Source organism: Misgurnus anguillicaudatus, chromosome 20 (assembly GCF_027580225.2).
Source record: "Misgurnus anguillicaudatus chromosome 20, ASM2758022v2, whole genome shotgun sequence".
In the NCBI taxonomy this organism is placed as follows: domain Eukaryota; kingdom Metazoa; phylum Chordata; class Actinopteri; order Cypriniformes; family Cobitidae; genus Misgurnus; species Misgurnus anguillicaudatus.
The window spans coordinates 20,193,944-20,210,502 of record NC_073356.2 but is presented as its reverse complement, the minus strand read 5'-3'; the positions used below and the strand labels follow the sequence as shown (position 1 = coordinate 20,210,502).

At 36.7% G+C, this 16,559-nt stretch overlaps 1 protein-coding gene across 3 annotated transcripts in view; it reads left to right on the top strand.

Annotated features, from left to right (window-relative positions):
- adgrb2 (adhesion G protein-coupled receptor B2) overlaps window positions 1–16,559 on the top strand; it is a 344,222-nt gene that overhangs the window by 170,895 nt on the left and 156,768 nt on the right. Inside the window, exon 1 of one of the 3 annotated variants that reach the window (XM_073858267.1) lies at window positions 7,987–8,249. The exons of the other annotated variants lie outside the window; for them this stretch is intronic. Coding sequence (XP_073714368.1) covers window positions 8,003–8,249 — 247 coding nt within the window. The 5' untranslated portion in view covers window positions 7,987–8,002. Of the gene's footprint in view, window positions 1–7,986; window positions 8,250–16,559 lie in introns of those variants that run through there. 3 annotated transcript variants of the gene reach the window in all.

Below are 16,559 nucleotides of genomic sequence, written 5' to 3'. Positions count from 1 at the left end.
CTAACTGGTACATATTAGGACCTTTCAGTGACAGCTTGCAGGACCAATTTCCTGACATTGTATTCAAAGGAAGAAATTTTGATGAATTTTTGTAACCAAACCAATCAGAAGTCTCATTGACTTCCATAGTATTTTTTTCATACTATGGATGTCTTCTGATCTGTGAAAATATATACATAACTTATACAGGTGTGTAACCAGATGATGGTGAGTAAATTATGAGGTAAAATATCCCTTTAAATGCTGTTTACATTAAATAGAAAGACTCGGTTCACGTCTCATTTAGCATTCAGTCACAGGTGTGATCTTCAGCATCTGGGCTTTGATGAGATGGTTGCCATATTGCACACATATTGATGTTTTTTTTCTGTGTTTCGCTGTGTGTGGATCAACGCTTCAAAACATCTACATGATCTTAGCCAAGTAGACGAAACTAAAGAGAATCAAAGAGAAGGATATTGCTGGAAACATCTGCTTGCTGATGATTGATTTGCGAGCAGCGATCGATGAAGCTTATATGAATGAGTGATGATACATTGAGACAAGAAAACTTTTGAAACGCATAGATTTCGAGGACAGAAAAACTGTGCATCAATAAATAAAAACTAGGTAGGCGGAAATAAGAACGTAGGATGTTTGTGCTCGAGTTTCTTTGAGCATTTTATACTATTTATTCTGACAATATAAACAGGCAGAAAATATTTACTGCGGGGAAAAGAAATTGGCAGAAAAGACAAAGTGAATACAATTTATGTCAATACACAAAGTAGCTACTAGAGCAAAACTCTGCATGCGTGCTTTTGTGTGTGTGTGTGTGTGTTTGTGTGTGTGTGTGCATAGTTTAGTATAACACTTCAAAAAATGTTTAACAGGGAAAAGGGGTACGCTTTCTTCGAGATTAAACTGAGCTAGCGTAACTTTGGGAAGTCTCTCGCTTCTCTCTTTTTTTGGCTCTGATTCAAAGAGAACTTAATTGATTTGCGAAAGCAATTACGGCCAAGTTTATTTAGTTTGGAGGAGAGTTATTATTCAAAATTGATCAGGCAGAGCTTTCAAATAAAAGAAGGTCTTTAAAAAACAGCAATACTGGCTGTAGTCTTGTTTTAAATTGCACTCTGTCTGCTCATTAGCTCATCCCAATCTAGATCTCAGTCTAAACTGTAGACAGCGACCATCAATAGCTGTTTCCATAAATAAACTAGAATTTTGTTCAGCATCGTTCTAACTACTGCTAATTTTTTCAGCTCTTAAGGAAGATCACAGCGTTTTGAACCATTTTCGATTATTTGGATTGTTATCCACATTTAAAAAGAGGTAAATCTGTGGGAAAAAGGTGCTAGCTTGTTGAATGTTGTTCGAACACACATCGTCTTTTCACAAAATGCCCTTTTAGTCAATATACAGTTGTACAAATCAATGACAACTTGCTCCAAACCCACAATTAAAGGATTAGTCAAAAATCCAGATAATTTACTCACCACCATGTCATCCAAAATGTTGATGTCTTTCTTTGTTCAGTCGAGAAGAAATTATGTTTTTTAAGGAAAACATTTCAGGATTTTTCTCATTTTAATGGACTTTAATGGACCCCAACACTTAACAGTTTTAATGCAGTTTAAAATAGCATAAGGGACTTATCTAGCGATTTTTATTTTTGGCAAGAAATAAATATATGCATTTTTAAACCACAACTTCTCGTTCTCGTCTTCCTCCGGTCCTGTGACATGCCACCGCGACCCACATTTGCGGACCATTTTAAACAATAAACTGACACAAAAGCCCTATTATGGGCTTACTAACCGCTTAAATTGTACTTCCTGAGTCCCGTTCATTTAGATATGGATGTTTTTTACAATACGGCGAAATAAAATAATTAAATCAACACTGCTGAGACTGGCCACTGTAATATTAGTATAAGGTAAACTCATTATTTTGTTTAACTCCGGAATGGTAATGTTAATTAAAAAAGATACTAAATTGTTATTAATCATTATTTTTTTCATTTCTTTGGGTTTATTATAAGCAGCCAGTTATTTAAAATACTTTAGTAGGATTTGTAAAAGTTCTTTTGATTTTTAAAGTTAAATTAATAAATTACATGTTCTGTAATAATTTTACATTTGCAAAATATCAAACATTACAAACACGCGTATCCAAATGCATGAAACAGACATGCATGAAAATTGTAATCGGTACATAAAATCACAGACGTTGTGGGGGACACGTTGAAACTCAAACGTCGTTTGGAAAACTAATCCTGTCCGAATAGTGCTAAAGACATTAATTAGTATCATTCGACATACAACAACGTCGGAACGGTCCACTTTCTCCACACTTGTAAACACTGGGGCGTAGCTTCGATACTTCATCCGTGTCTTGACGTGATGACGTATTATGTGAGGTCACGCTAGCACGTCATACCTCCGGAGGAAGATGAGAAGTTGTGGTTTAAAAGTGCATATTTTTTATTTTTCTTGTCAAAAATGAAAATAGTTTCACTAGATTAGTCCCTTATGTCTCGTTTCGGATTGTTTAGAGTCCTTTGAAACTCCAATTTTAAACTGCATTAAAACTGTTAAGTTTTGGGGTCCATTAAAGTCCATTAAAATGAGAAAAATCCTGAAATATTTTCCTCAAAAAAACATAATTTCTTCTCGACTGAACAAAGAAAGACATCAACATTTTGGATGACATGGTGGTGATTAAATTATTTGAATTTTTTTAAAGAAAATTGACTAATCATTTAAGAACTTTTTTGTCCCAAGAATGCACTTTAAGTTTTTAAACTATACTTCAACCCACTTCTAAATGTTTGTTACTGTAGTGTGATTGTTCACATGTGCATGTTTGCATAATGGCTAAGAAGGAAATGCAATGATATTTTGTGATTATTTTAAGGGGATAAATGGTATAATGAATTCGATTCACAAACTTCATTACTGATTTAAAACTAGGTGTTAAAAGAAATTTATGCAGTTGGACTATCCATCGTAAACCAATTAGTTGCTGAGATTAAACCCATGTGACAGCCTCCCAAATAACAAACATGAGAAATAATGTTTCATCTTACCAAACAAAGGCTGAGCTATCAGTCCAAAGGTTTACCTAGCATCAGCGGTGCTAAAACCTTCTTTCCTATGAAAGTCGAAATCAAAATGAATCTTTTCATATAGCCGTAAGAAATTCTGTCATCTCGTCACAATTCTTTTGAGGATGTGTCTAGTGTCAGTACATCTCATTGTGCCGGGGCACTAGAGCAGAGCACTTCTGGCCCAAACTCAATCTGCTCGAGTTTAATGAAGAAACTCTATTCAAAGCTTACGGGTCTATTGATGAATGAAATCTGATGCAATTATCTCAAAGCTGTAAAATGACACACAAGACCTAGATTCAAACGAGAGTAAACTTTTCAAGGATTTATTGATTTACTATTTTTCTGCTTCAAACTGTTGATTTGGCATTCTTGTTTGTATCGCTTCCTTCAGAAGCTGACTTATATTTATATAGGATAAAGCGGCACGTTAATAATAATATATGTGCTGGATTGTAAATAATGTGAATGTAGTTCAGCTAGACTCACCTTTTCATTGACTTATGAGCAGTCCTCACATATGATTTGTTCACATATCATTGCATCTGTTCTTTGTGTTCAGTCTATTGTAATACTTGTCGTGCACTGCACAACGTCTGCTAAATAAATCTTAGGGCAAAAGGGGCAATTGCAGCTATTAACCAACAGGTGGTGCAATGTATTAGTTTTTTGCCCTTTAAATCTAGTGATGCATCACAGCTTGGATAGCACATTTGTCAGAGCTTTCTAAAGGGTAACGACACCACTCATCACTAACATGACTTTAGGCGAACAACCATTGCAACTAAAGTTATATTTAAAATCATTTGCATATGTAAATCACACACACACACCCATGTTGAAAAGGCCTACCTGCAGCTGGCAGCGACACAGGACGAAGGGACAGTGATAAATTGGTTAGGGGATTTTTGTCTGGCTTGCACCCAGTCCATAACCTACTCTCTTTTTCTTTCTATATGCGTTTGTTTATTTATTTCTCTCTGTCTAGACTCCCTATACATTTCAACATCAAACCTAGTTTTCTTTGCTCTTTTTATTTTATTTTTCCTGGCTTTTGGTCTGAAGGTCGTTTTTTTATTTGGTTTCTCTCTCTATAGGAGAATCGGTACCCCCTGTTTGGAGCAGATAGACAGGCTCAGAGTCTCTGCATGAGGCTGCGCAGACAGTGATTTGATGGATATCGCAGTACATAATGTGCTCTATAGAGATGCAATGAGCACTCTGGGCACATCAGTCTAGCATTCAGCCTCACCCCATGGCACAGAAAATCAGTGCTGTTATCCTGCCCGACATTTCGCCTTTTACAGCGCGCAATCAACAGTAGCAGCCGCTTCTTATTAACACCATTGACAAAAACTTGGGAGGTCCAGGAAAGCACAGTCTGTTCTGACCTGCTTGTGACTTTTTGATTTTCCATTCATTCGCACTCTTGGTTTTCTTTTAATTAAACATTCACCTCTACGTTCACCTACTGTAATTGTGTTGTGATGGAAGCCTAATATGGTGAAGTTGTGGTATTATTATTTTATCCAGTAAGTTAAGACGCATGTGATGGGTCAAAGTTGATCGATCGTGCAACAAGTACTGTGCATTTGTGTCTCTCTCCCTCTTGCTTCATGAGAGTTTTTTTATTCTCTGTTGAGCCATGGCTCCTTTGAGCTTTGCACTACAGAGCACTATTAATTATTTATCAGCATACATAATTCACAGTACATCTCTGCTCTACACTGATGGGGCCTTACAGTCTCCCTCTCGCTTTCAAAAAACCCTCCAAATCCCCTTCTCTGTCTCTTTTACTTATTCCTTCTTTTGGCCCTCACACCAAATCTTGGCCAATTCTCTCGACTTCCATCCGCTGTCAGCATGCGTTTTTCTTTCTGTCTTCACCCGGATCGCCCTTTTCAACCTCTCTCGCCCTTCTGTCCTTCTTTACTTAATCATTCCATCTGTATCTTGCCTTGTAATGTATTCACATCACTAAACCCTTTTTCTTTGGCTGCACAAAGAAGTGAATGCTGGGTAGATTTATTTTTACAGCCTCTTCCGAGACTAAGACAGCACAATAGTTTTATCCCATTAAGTATGGCAAAGTACACAATCAAATCCAGCATGGAAGATTAGTATATAAATATATTGAATGCATAATAGCCTGCTTTCACAGACAATGTTTAAGCCTAGTAAAATGCACGTTTGAGTTGTATTAACTCAAAACAACTTGCACTGACATATAATATCTCAAAGTGCCATTGTTGCACACCAGTAGTGTTTTTTTTTTCAAAAGCACTTTATAAATGCTACTTATATGTCCTAATTTAACTATAAAAAAAGATTTTTGGCTAAATGGTTCCATAAAGAACCTTTAAAGGGACACGCCACTTTTTTGAAAATATGCCAATTTTCCAGCTCCCGTAGAGTAAAACATTTGATTTTTACCATTTTGGAATCCATTCAGCTGATCTCCGGGTCTGGCGCTAGCACTTTTAGCATAGCTTAGCATAATCCATTGAATCTGATTAGACCATTCGCATCACGCTCAAAAATGACCAAAGAGTTTCGATATTTTTCCTATTCAAAACTTAACCCTTCTGTAGTTACATCGTGTACTAAGACTGATGGAAAATTAAAAGTTGTGATTTTCTATGCCGATTTTTGCTGCTGTAAGATGGCTGCAGGAGGCGCAATGATATTACGCAGCAGGCGAAAATAGTCCCCTTAGTAACTTTCAATGGCAGGGGACTATTTTCGGGCACTACGTAATATCATTGTGGGAAACATAAATAGGAAAAATATAAAAACTCTTTGGTTATTTTTGAGCGCGAGGCTAAATGGTCTAATCAGATTCAATGGATTATGCTAAGCTATGCTAAAAGAGGTACCGACAGACCCGGAGATCAGCTGAATGGATTCAAAAACAGTAAAAATCAAATGTTTTACTCTAGGGGAGCTGGAAAATGAGCATATTTTTTTAAAAAGTGGAGTGTCTCTTTAACACCCGAAGAACCTTTCTGTTTCACAAAAGTTTATAAACGGTTTAAATGATTCTTTAGTTTATAAAAATAGATGAAAGAAATGGTTCTTTTTAAGAACATTTGACTGAATGGTTCTTTGATGAACCAAAAATTGTTATTTTATAATAAAAAAAAAGATATATCATCGCTGCCCGATGAAAAGTTTTTAAAAAGCAGTTAAATGTAGCGTTGTCATACTTGTTACGGCATCTTTACATGAAACCAGATTCTTGCCAGTGTAATGATATAATCCACGTGTGACCAAAATTGAGTTTAAATGGACATACGTGCATATTTTACAGTAATGGTGGTCGATGCGCGTTCTTCCCATCATTAATTAGAATGGCCAAGTCGTGTTTCATATTGACAGATGAATACGCTCAGTTTATTAAATAGCCTACGTCTTAGTTTATTAAATACACTTAGTTTATTAAATATTAATTATACATTTATTAAATGTCTCTTGCAAGGGAGAATGAATCAATTATACACTGACATGGTAATATAGACAGATACTGTGTTTGCACAGTCCTACCGTAATTTTGTCACACCTAGATGTACGTCTGGCGTCATGGGGGGAAACGTTTACCTTGATGAAGGAAAGTCATTGTCTCACCAGGCTATGTTTATTCGGCTAGCCAGTGCTGAGCTTCGATGAAACTTCACGAGACCGGCGAGATGCATCCACAGGGTGGGAGATACCCGGCGTGATTGACAGCTTTGACACCAAATGGATATACGTGAAAATCAGATGACATGATTTCACAACTTTTCATTGGCCATTTAGATATGTGAAGCATACTGTATACGGAACTGAACCTGGACATTCAATCCGTCGAAAAATCTCAAAATCGGCAAAACGAACATACGTGGTTCTCATCGGACAGCGACGATATATTTATACGGTAAATAAAAAATTTTCTGCATAAACTTAAAATTTTATTAAATATAAAAGTTGTTTTAGAGTACAGGGAAATTCACTTAATTAAATAATTTGTAATGCATCATGGGAATAGGAGAACGCTGGTGAGCTCTTTGGTGGTTTCTCGTTTCCATGGTAACGGTGACTTCTCAAATTAGTGGTTTCTTTTTTCAGGATTATGGTTACTGTAATGTAGAGACCTTCAAAACGCATTGCTTTAAGCCTTAATTTGTATCTATCTTTAAATATGCATTAAGGTTAAAAATAAATTCTTTCTAAAAAAAAATGAATGAGATTTTTACTTCTGAAACCCAACTGTTGCATACTTTTAAAGCAGAACAGCAAGCATAGGAAGTCTGCTGAGGGTTTGTGGCTGGTCTTAGCTGTTTTGTGTGTGGTCTGACTGTTGATGCTCTGAAGTTGTTTGTCAAACGTCATTCACTCCCTTATCCAAGCCCATCTCATCAAGTCTACAGCCATAGTCCGAACAGCCGTGAATAGAGTCAAATCTAAACTCTCTACATATCATTTATCAAAAAGAGTTTAAGAATATATCTAGCGAATACACAGTCCTATTTCATATTTTCTAAGGCACTTGTCATCAAAAGCTATAGAGCACTTTTACGTGCCGTCTTTATTGATAGTCAAAGAATCCTTCAGGGTCACAAACTCATTGAAACTCTTTCTGCAGGAACACGATCAATTGGGCGCATTTCATGATCAAACGGTCCATTTCATCTGCTCTTGCGCTACGCGTGCCTTGATCTTTTAGACTTTGGTGCTCCATCCTACAGGATAAGTGACGGTTCATTCATGTTACACATGCAATCTCATTTTTATTTCCTTCTCTGTCCTCAACCCTTGATCTGAAGGTTTCATCAATAGTGACGTTAAAGTAAAGGGCCTCTCAAAGGCTATTGGTGGCATTGCCAGTTCCCCTTTGAGTGGGTGGGGATTTGCCTATCACTGTGTCCCGCCCTGATGGGCTGCACCTGGCTACTGAAGGATCCTCAGCCCGCCTTCCCTCATCTTCCCTCATCCCCACTGGTGGTTTTGTTTACAGTGCATGGGCTGTGGGAGGAGTGGTCTTCATGGAGCTTGTGCTCAGTCACGTGTGGCCGTGGCTCTCGGACCCGAACCAGGATCTGTGTGGTACCTCTTCTTGGAAGCAAGGGCTGTGGAGAGCCCGAGGTGCAGACCAAACTCTGCAATATAGCTGTATGCCCTGGTTAGTACTTATTCTCCATTTCCATCTGTCAATATACTCACTCTTCTGTACCCTAACTCTCCGTAACGCTTCTCTCGCACTGGGTCTCATTCACTAATACTTTAATAGTGTTTGCTTTTACAGGAACATAAAAGGTTCTCAAACAAAACCTGGTGTGTCTGCACACAAATATGAATTTGGTTTATTCTAAATTAGGGATGAAATTAGCAATAATTGTTCATTATAGAAGTACAAGCCACCTAGTACTTCTAGTACTGTGATGTGTCACTCTTTGCAAACCAGTTAAAGATTAAAGAAAATATTTGACTAAATTCAGGTGCTTCATTTTCAACTAAAATACAATAATTATCTTTTATGTAGGCCAGGATCACATGCTAATTGGTTTCAGTGTTATGAAGAAATTATCCCAGATCCAGCAACTGCATACTGTAAAACCATTTTTGGATAATTTTTTGTTAATTTTAAATAATTGTAGTCACATTTTTAGTTTTTCATTTTATAATTAAAATGATGATGATTACAATGTTATGTTATTAATTGAGTAAGTAATAATTGATGACGTGCCATTTAATTCTTTGAAAATAACGCACACCGAAGGTGGTAATGCGGCACAACGTGAAGCACACAGTGGGTGTGCATTATTTTTGGGACTCAATTATTCAGCTTATACCATGGTTACCTCAGACATTGATTGAGTGGTTATTTTAAGACTTTTGACAGGTCAGTTGTGCGTTTATTGAAAAATAATGCATACCTGTGAAACATTTCTCAACCAATCAGAATAAAGCTTTCAACAGCCCCGTGGAATAACATGAAATAGTATGATATTAATTAGGGATGAGCCGATAAATTGGCAAATGATGCTTGCTACAGTATGCTTCTCAATGAATTACGGTGAAATGCTACTACATCCAAAAGCCAGAGGGCGCTCTCGTGCAGAAACTCAATATGGGCTGCAGAAGAATTCAATTTTATTTTTATAGCGTATTTACAACAGCCACCAGGCTGACCAAAGTGCTTTACAAAAAAACAAACTTCACACATACACAGAAAAACAGACCACAGAAAGATTTAAAACCACCTATTAAAAATTTTACATCACAGAAGTCAATACACTAAGGAAAACAAATAGATTTTTAGCAAGGACTTAAAGATAGACAAGGAAGGGGTCGTCCTAATCTCTAAAGGCAGGGTATTCCAGAGATGTAGCCGTGCCACCGCAAATGCACACTTGTCTCTATGCTTTAGCCTAGCGAAGTTCAGATAGATAGACAAGCTTTGTTATGCAGGGATTTATATACAAATAGGAGAATTTTAATATCTATTCTCTGACAAATCGACAACCAGTGTAGGGATCTGAGAATTATGAGTGATGTGTTCATGTTTACGACACGTTTTAAAAGAAGTCTGGCTGCAGCGTTTTGGACAAGCTAAAGTCGCGCAATTTTAGATTTAGATATACCGCAATATAAAGAATTGCAGTAATCTAGGCGAGACGTAACAAATGCATAAACAGCCATTTCTAGAGTTTTTGGAGTCTGGAAGTTAACAGTAAACGACGCTGATAAAAGCTGTAGCCAATAACAGAAGAAATATGTCTATCAAATTTTATAAGCTGGTCAACAATAATACCTAGTTTCTGCACTCGTGAAGATCTAAAAACAGATAAACTTTCTAGTTCAGGGCTTACACACTGAGAGTTCGCATTTGGACCGAAAACAATTACATCGGTCTTGTCCTCATTTAAGAAGAGTACATTTTGGGCTAGCCATAATTTAACCTCCTCTAAATATTGTAGAAGAGAAGTGATCGCAATGGAGTTGTTTTTCTTTAGATTTGGGTGTCATCTGCGTAGAAATTAAAAGACGAACTATGCTTTCATATAATAGAGCCCAGAGGTAGCATGTGAAGAGAAAATAGAGATGGAGCTAAAAGAGAGCTTTGTGAAAGGCCACAGGTCAGAGGAGCAGGGGAAGATGAAAATTACCTTAAATTAACTTCACTAAAAACTTTCGTTCAGATAAGTATGACTGAAATCATTTCAGAACGTTTGCTTTTAGACCTAACCAAGACTTTAATATAGATAATAGATAATAAGAAGTGGTTTATGGTATCAAAAGCAGCGATAAATCTAAAAGAATAAGAACCACAGAGTCTCCGGAATCAATGGAGAGGTAAATATCATCCAACTCTTTCAAAAGGGCGGACTCAGTGCTGTGAGCAGACTTAAAACCAGATTGAAAAACATCATAAATACAATTACTAGTCAGAAAGCGTTGAAATTGATTTAGCACAATTTGTCTCCAAAACTTGAAATGAAAGGAAAAACAGACATTTTTTTTAGGACAGGGGTCCAGTGAAGGATTACCATTTACAGACGCATCCCCCGGATATGGCTAAAAGGGGACATGTCATGAAAATCTGACTTTTTCAAAGTTTAAGTGCAAAAATTGGGTCCTCAGTGCTTGTATCAACCTAGAAAAGGTGATAAAGATCAACCCAGTAATTTATTTTTGGTAAACCATTCTCAGCAAGGATGTGAAAAAATGGTAATTGAAATTTGGCTCTCCTTGTGATGTCAAAAGGGGATAATACCGCACCTTAATCCAACCACGGCACTGCCATTTAGTACAGAGATCAACTTATTTGTAGGGATGTAACGATTCAACCGTGTTTCCCATTAAAAATGCCTGTCTGAAATTGATTCTGAATAACATAATTCATACAACCATAATTCAAATGTCTATATCTTTAAAACCATGCAAGGCATGCCTTTGACTAGGATATCATTATGATCTCCTCTTTCCATTAATACCAAAATCTCAATTTTGAAATTTGGGTCACTGTGACTCATTTTGCTGGATCAGGTCACATAATGATTATGTTATAAACGACTCAAACTAACAGTGATTTCAGATTGATAAGAACTTACTGACCAAAAGCCATAGTACATGAAATAATATATAGAATATTACATTTAGCATAGATATGCATATTACATTATTAATAAATCATAATTAATATATTATGAACACAGAATTTACATACAAATAAATGAATATGCTCGATTAGAGTTTGAGACCCAGTTGGTTTCTATCTTCTGCATGACTTCACTATTTTTATCCTCCATGTTTCCTGCTTTCTCGTTCTCTCTTCACATCTTCCCTTGTCTCTGACCTTTTCCTTTGAGCCGACTTTACTGCCTCTAGCTTCACCCCAGTCCACCCCTGAGTCACATCAGTCTCTCACCCCCTTCTGTTCTGCCACTTGAGCTCCGTGTTGTCTGCGTTCTCTTTCTGCAGCTACGCATTGTAGTTTTTCTTTAAAGTTCTACTCAAACTGGGTGGTAACTGTTATGACGCATTTACTGTAGTGTTGTGCCATTTTAAAGAATAGGTCCCGAAAACCAAATGAAAATTGTACTGACCCCTGTAACGTCAGTTGAACACAAAATGTTCTGGAAAATGACTAACAATGTCTCGGCTATACAGTGTAAGTGAATGTGGACCGTAAGTTTTGCCAAATGTATGAATGAAAAGAAATAAGAAAGAAATAATAAACAAATCCATTGGACTTTTTTGAGAATCTTCTAAAAGATCTTGACAACCTTGGTCACCATTCATTTTGATTATTTGGAAGAGCCACTTGGAGATCCTACTCTAAATACTCCTTTTGTGTTCCACAGAATAAATAAAAGCTTACAGGTTTGGGTAGTAAATAATAATAAAACTGTATTTTTGGATGGGCTGTTTTCTAGCTAATGTATCACAGATAAATCGCACGTGTCCGCGCCTGCTGTAAGTTTGTTGTTTATCGGCATTCTGGTCTCAGAGAGCAGGATCTATCTTCCAAATTAGTTATTACCTCACTGAGCTGAGCAATAAATCATTTGTCTGTTACATTTCAATTCGGTTTGAGTTTGAACAGTTGTTGTTGCTTAGAGTCGAAAACCTCCATTAGTCTGACAGTTGAAGGGTTAAGGGTGACAGCCAATCACAGTGATTGTGTTTTATTTGAAGGGGCACAAATGAACATCTGGGCCGGTCTGACAGAGTGGCTTTTGATGGACAGTGATTACAGCCTGTCAGAGCGCAGATCTTCCACCTGTCCTCACCTACTGCGAATCACCCATGCGTAAACCCATCTCACCCTCTTCATATTCAAATTGCGTCCATTGACATGTAATCTTCTCATATCATTTAGCACAGAAAGAGCCAACCGAATACCATCTCCTGATGCACAGTAAAAGCTGGTTGGCTGTTTGAATCTAAGTAGGTGTCTTGTGAACATCAGCATGTTTACTTCTACATTTCTTTAGCTCTGTTGAAGTGTATGATTGTGGAAATGTTTTGCATTTCTATAATTATGTGTTCTTTAATCAGAAAGGGCAGTGAAGAGTGACTGGAAACTTTTTAAAAGTGGAGATTTTTGCATGCACATAGAGGGTTTTGCAGCGAAAGGCAGTCAAACTTGTTAAGTATCAATGAAATGACTAAAGTGACATTTGTGAAAATAAGGCTTTTCAAGTACGGACTAATAACCTTTTCTTTGACATTAAAGTGAAATAACTGAACCTAAACATAATAGCCTGAAAAAATGCTTATTTACAAGAAAACATGTCAGGCACACTTAGAGGGTTTTGCACTCTATATTATATTTTCTCGGGGTTACGAATGGCTCTGGGTGTAAAAAGTTTAATAGTTTATTTAAATTGATGTCCTAAATCATTTTGTTTTGTATTTTATTCTCTTTTTTGTATTTTTTTTTTCTTTTTTGTATTTTATTTTATTATTCTCTTAATGATGTGCATGCATTTGAAGATTCACTAGTAACACCTTTGAAATAAAATCAAACTCTGTACTTTGTGATTTTGTCCTGAATGTTCAGCAATGATCATATACAACATTCAATGTTTTTGTTTGTTTGTGTGTATGTGTTTGTGTGCTATGAGGGACACAGAAAAAAATTTCAGTTTGCTTTGTTGTTGCTGATGTCAGCGTTATAACCTTTATTGTGGTTACATATTCCGTTTTCCTGTTTTATGTTCTTATGTCAAAGCGAGATCCCATGAATGTTCAGCTGTGTTTCTTGGGTTTCAGCTGCAGCTGCCATCTCTTGGCAACCACCATATGCAAGGATATCTCCCCTCATTGGCTGCTGATTTTGTGAGCGATGATGAATATAATGTTCTCATAAATGCGGAGACAGACAGGACGTATTTCTCAAGTTTATTGAGTTCGTGAGCCTTTAGAGTATGATTCCTATTTATCATGCTGTGTCTGATTTCAGACAGAGAGCCTTTAAAATCTAAGACCGAAAACGGTAGCTGCATCTTACTGCATATGGATACGCCAGCATACCAACATTAAAGTCCTTGGTTGTGCTTTTTCAATTCAACATGTTGTTGGTACTTTTGTCATGGAATACAAATGAAGAAAGTTCACAGTCCTCTTTTTAAGGCAATGATAGATTATGGTGATCCTCTCCAACCAGCTCCATTAAGATTATACACCAGCCTTTTGTCAAGAACAGGCTAAAATGATTCCTCAAAACATTATTTGTAAATTAAAGGTATGGAGGATTTCAATGGAGCATGTTTTGTCTTTTTTTGAGCTTGGCCAAGGTGTTTGCAATGAACTGTCAACACTGTAAAAAATAAATGTTGTATCTACGTATATAACCGTGATAAATATATATTCACCTAAAGGATTATTAGGAACACCATACTTATACTGTGTTTGACCCCATTCATTCTTTAGAAATGTTGGCCTATATTGATAGGATAGCATCTTGCAGTTGATGGAGATTTGTGGGATGCACATCCAGGACACGAAGCTCCTGTTCAACCACAACCCAAAAATGCTCAATTGGGTTGAGATCTAGTGACTGTGGAGGCCATTTTAGTACAGTGAACTCATTGTCATGTTCAAGAAACCAATTTGAAATGATTTGAGCTTTGTGACACAGTGCATTATCCTGCTGGAAGTAGCCATCAGCTGAGGGGTACATGGTGGTCATAAAGGGATGGGCATGGTCAGAAACAATGCTCAGGTAGGCCGTGGCATTTAAACGATGTCCAATTGGCACTAAGGGGCCTAAAGTGTGCCAAGAAAGCATCCCCCACACCATTACACCACCACCACCAGCCTGGTAACCAGCCTGGATCCATGTTCTCATTCTGTTTACGCCAAATTCTGACTCTACCATCTGAATGTCTCAACAGAAATCGAGACTCATCAGACCAGGCAACATTTTTCCATTGATCCATGTTCTCATTCTGTTTACGCCAAATTCTGACTCTACCATCTGAATGTCTCAACAGAAATCGAGACTCATCAGACCAGGCAACATTTTTCCAGTCTTCAACTGTTCAATTTTGATGAGCTTGTGCAAATTGTAGTCTCTTTTTCCTTATTTGTAGTGGAGATGAGTGGTGCCCGGTGGGGTTTTCTGCTGTTGTAGCCCATCCGCCTCAAGGTTGTGCGTGTTGTGGCTTCACAAATGCTTTGCTGCATACCTCGTTTATAACGAGTGGTTATTTCAGTCAAAGTTGCTCTTCTATCAGCTTGAATCAGTCGGCCCATTCTCCTCTGACCTCTAGCATCAACAAGGCATTTTTGCCCACATGACTGCCACATACTGGATGTTTTTCCCTTTTCACATCATTCTTTGTAAACCCTAGAAATGGTTGTGTGTGAAAATCACAGTAACTGAGCAGATTGTGAAATACTCCGACTGGCCCGTCTGGCACCAACAACCATGCCACGCTCAAAATTGCTTAAATCACCTTTCTTTCCCTTTCTGACATTCAGTTTGGAGTTCAGGAGATTGTCTTGACCAGCACCACACCCCTAAATGCATTGAAGCAACTGCCATGTGATTGGTTGATTAGATAATTGCATTAATAAGAAATTGAACAGGTGTTCCTAATAATCATTTAGGTCCAAATGCAGTCCCACGCAAAGCATGATGGGAACTACAAATTTACTAAAATCATTCATGTAGTTTTAAACATAATACAATTAAGTTACATTTCTTCAATGTGTTCATTTAGATTACTCAAATTACTAAATAAAAAAACAAAACAAGAATTCAATAAAATTGAAAAGAATTCAAGTAAAAATATATTTTTTTCAATATAGTTTAGTCATTTTATTTAATTAAATCTACTAAGGCACATAATAATTTTTACAGTGAATGTATATGAAAAAGGATCTTGAAATTATTTTGTATTTCAGAGAGAAGAGGAAAAGGACAGATTTTTACATACAGTATCTTGCTGAACTGTCTCTTTAAGAAAGCTTAACATAACATTTTTTTCTCTCAGTTTGAAGAATGTCTGCTTTGACAAAAACAAAGGTGACACGGGTGTTATATTGTATGTGCTCTGTCTTCCCTGGAATCCATTATATTGAGAGATAATTTGATTTCAGTTCAAGCCATCAATCATATGCTTGACTAAAATATGCATCAATGCCCACCTCCCACATTTAAATAAGATAAAACTGGCAGTGGAGGTTAATATGCACAGTTCCTGAGATTGTCACAGAAAGTCAAAGGATGTTACATCTCCCCTACTGTGAAATAGATAGTGCATCCTAGAAAGCATTCATTATATAAACATGGAGCCATAAGATTAATAGCATCATTTGATGGATGATGTTTAAACATTATTTTTACTGTAGAACATACTGAAAATGTGTCCACTGAGGCATGGATGCTTTCTAATGTTTCACAAAGCATAGAAACGAGTAGTGAGATATTTAAAGTCTTGTAGCTTTTTCCATGTCTGTTTAAAAGCTGTGAATCAAATAATTCATGAGTGATGGACTTTGTCATAGTGATATAAGCTTATGAAAAGGATTCATAAGCGGCATGCTGCAAGTTTTATTTATTCACCAAGAACTTGAAAACATGAATCAATAGGCTATTGATCCTTGTTTCAAAGCAGTTCATTCATTATTCAAGTGATCTGTTTTTGTTGTAGTTGACTGCTAAAAGACTAAAACTATACTGTTGGATTTGTTTGAATAATACTAGTGTCCATAGTAGATGTTGTCTCATATGAAATGATTGTATAATTCCTATTTTGGTTTTGGAAAATATCAGTCATTGTGTATTAATCAGTGATGCTTTATAGATTTTTACAACTAAAGATTTTAAAACGAAATTAACATATAATTATGGTTATCAAAGTTTCTCATGAAATTTAGTGCTATCAAGCCTCCATTAACTTATCATGCTCATCATTTAGATTTCTCGAAGTAATCCATCTCTCTTTAATGAATTAAAATCATATTTTCATTGCGC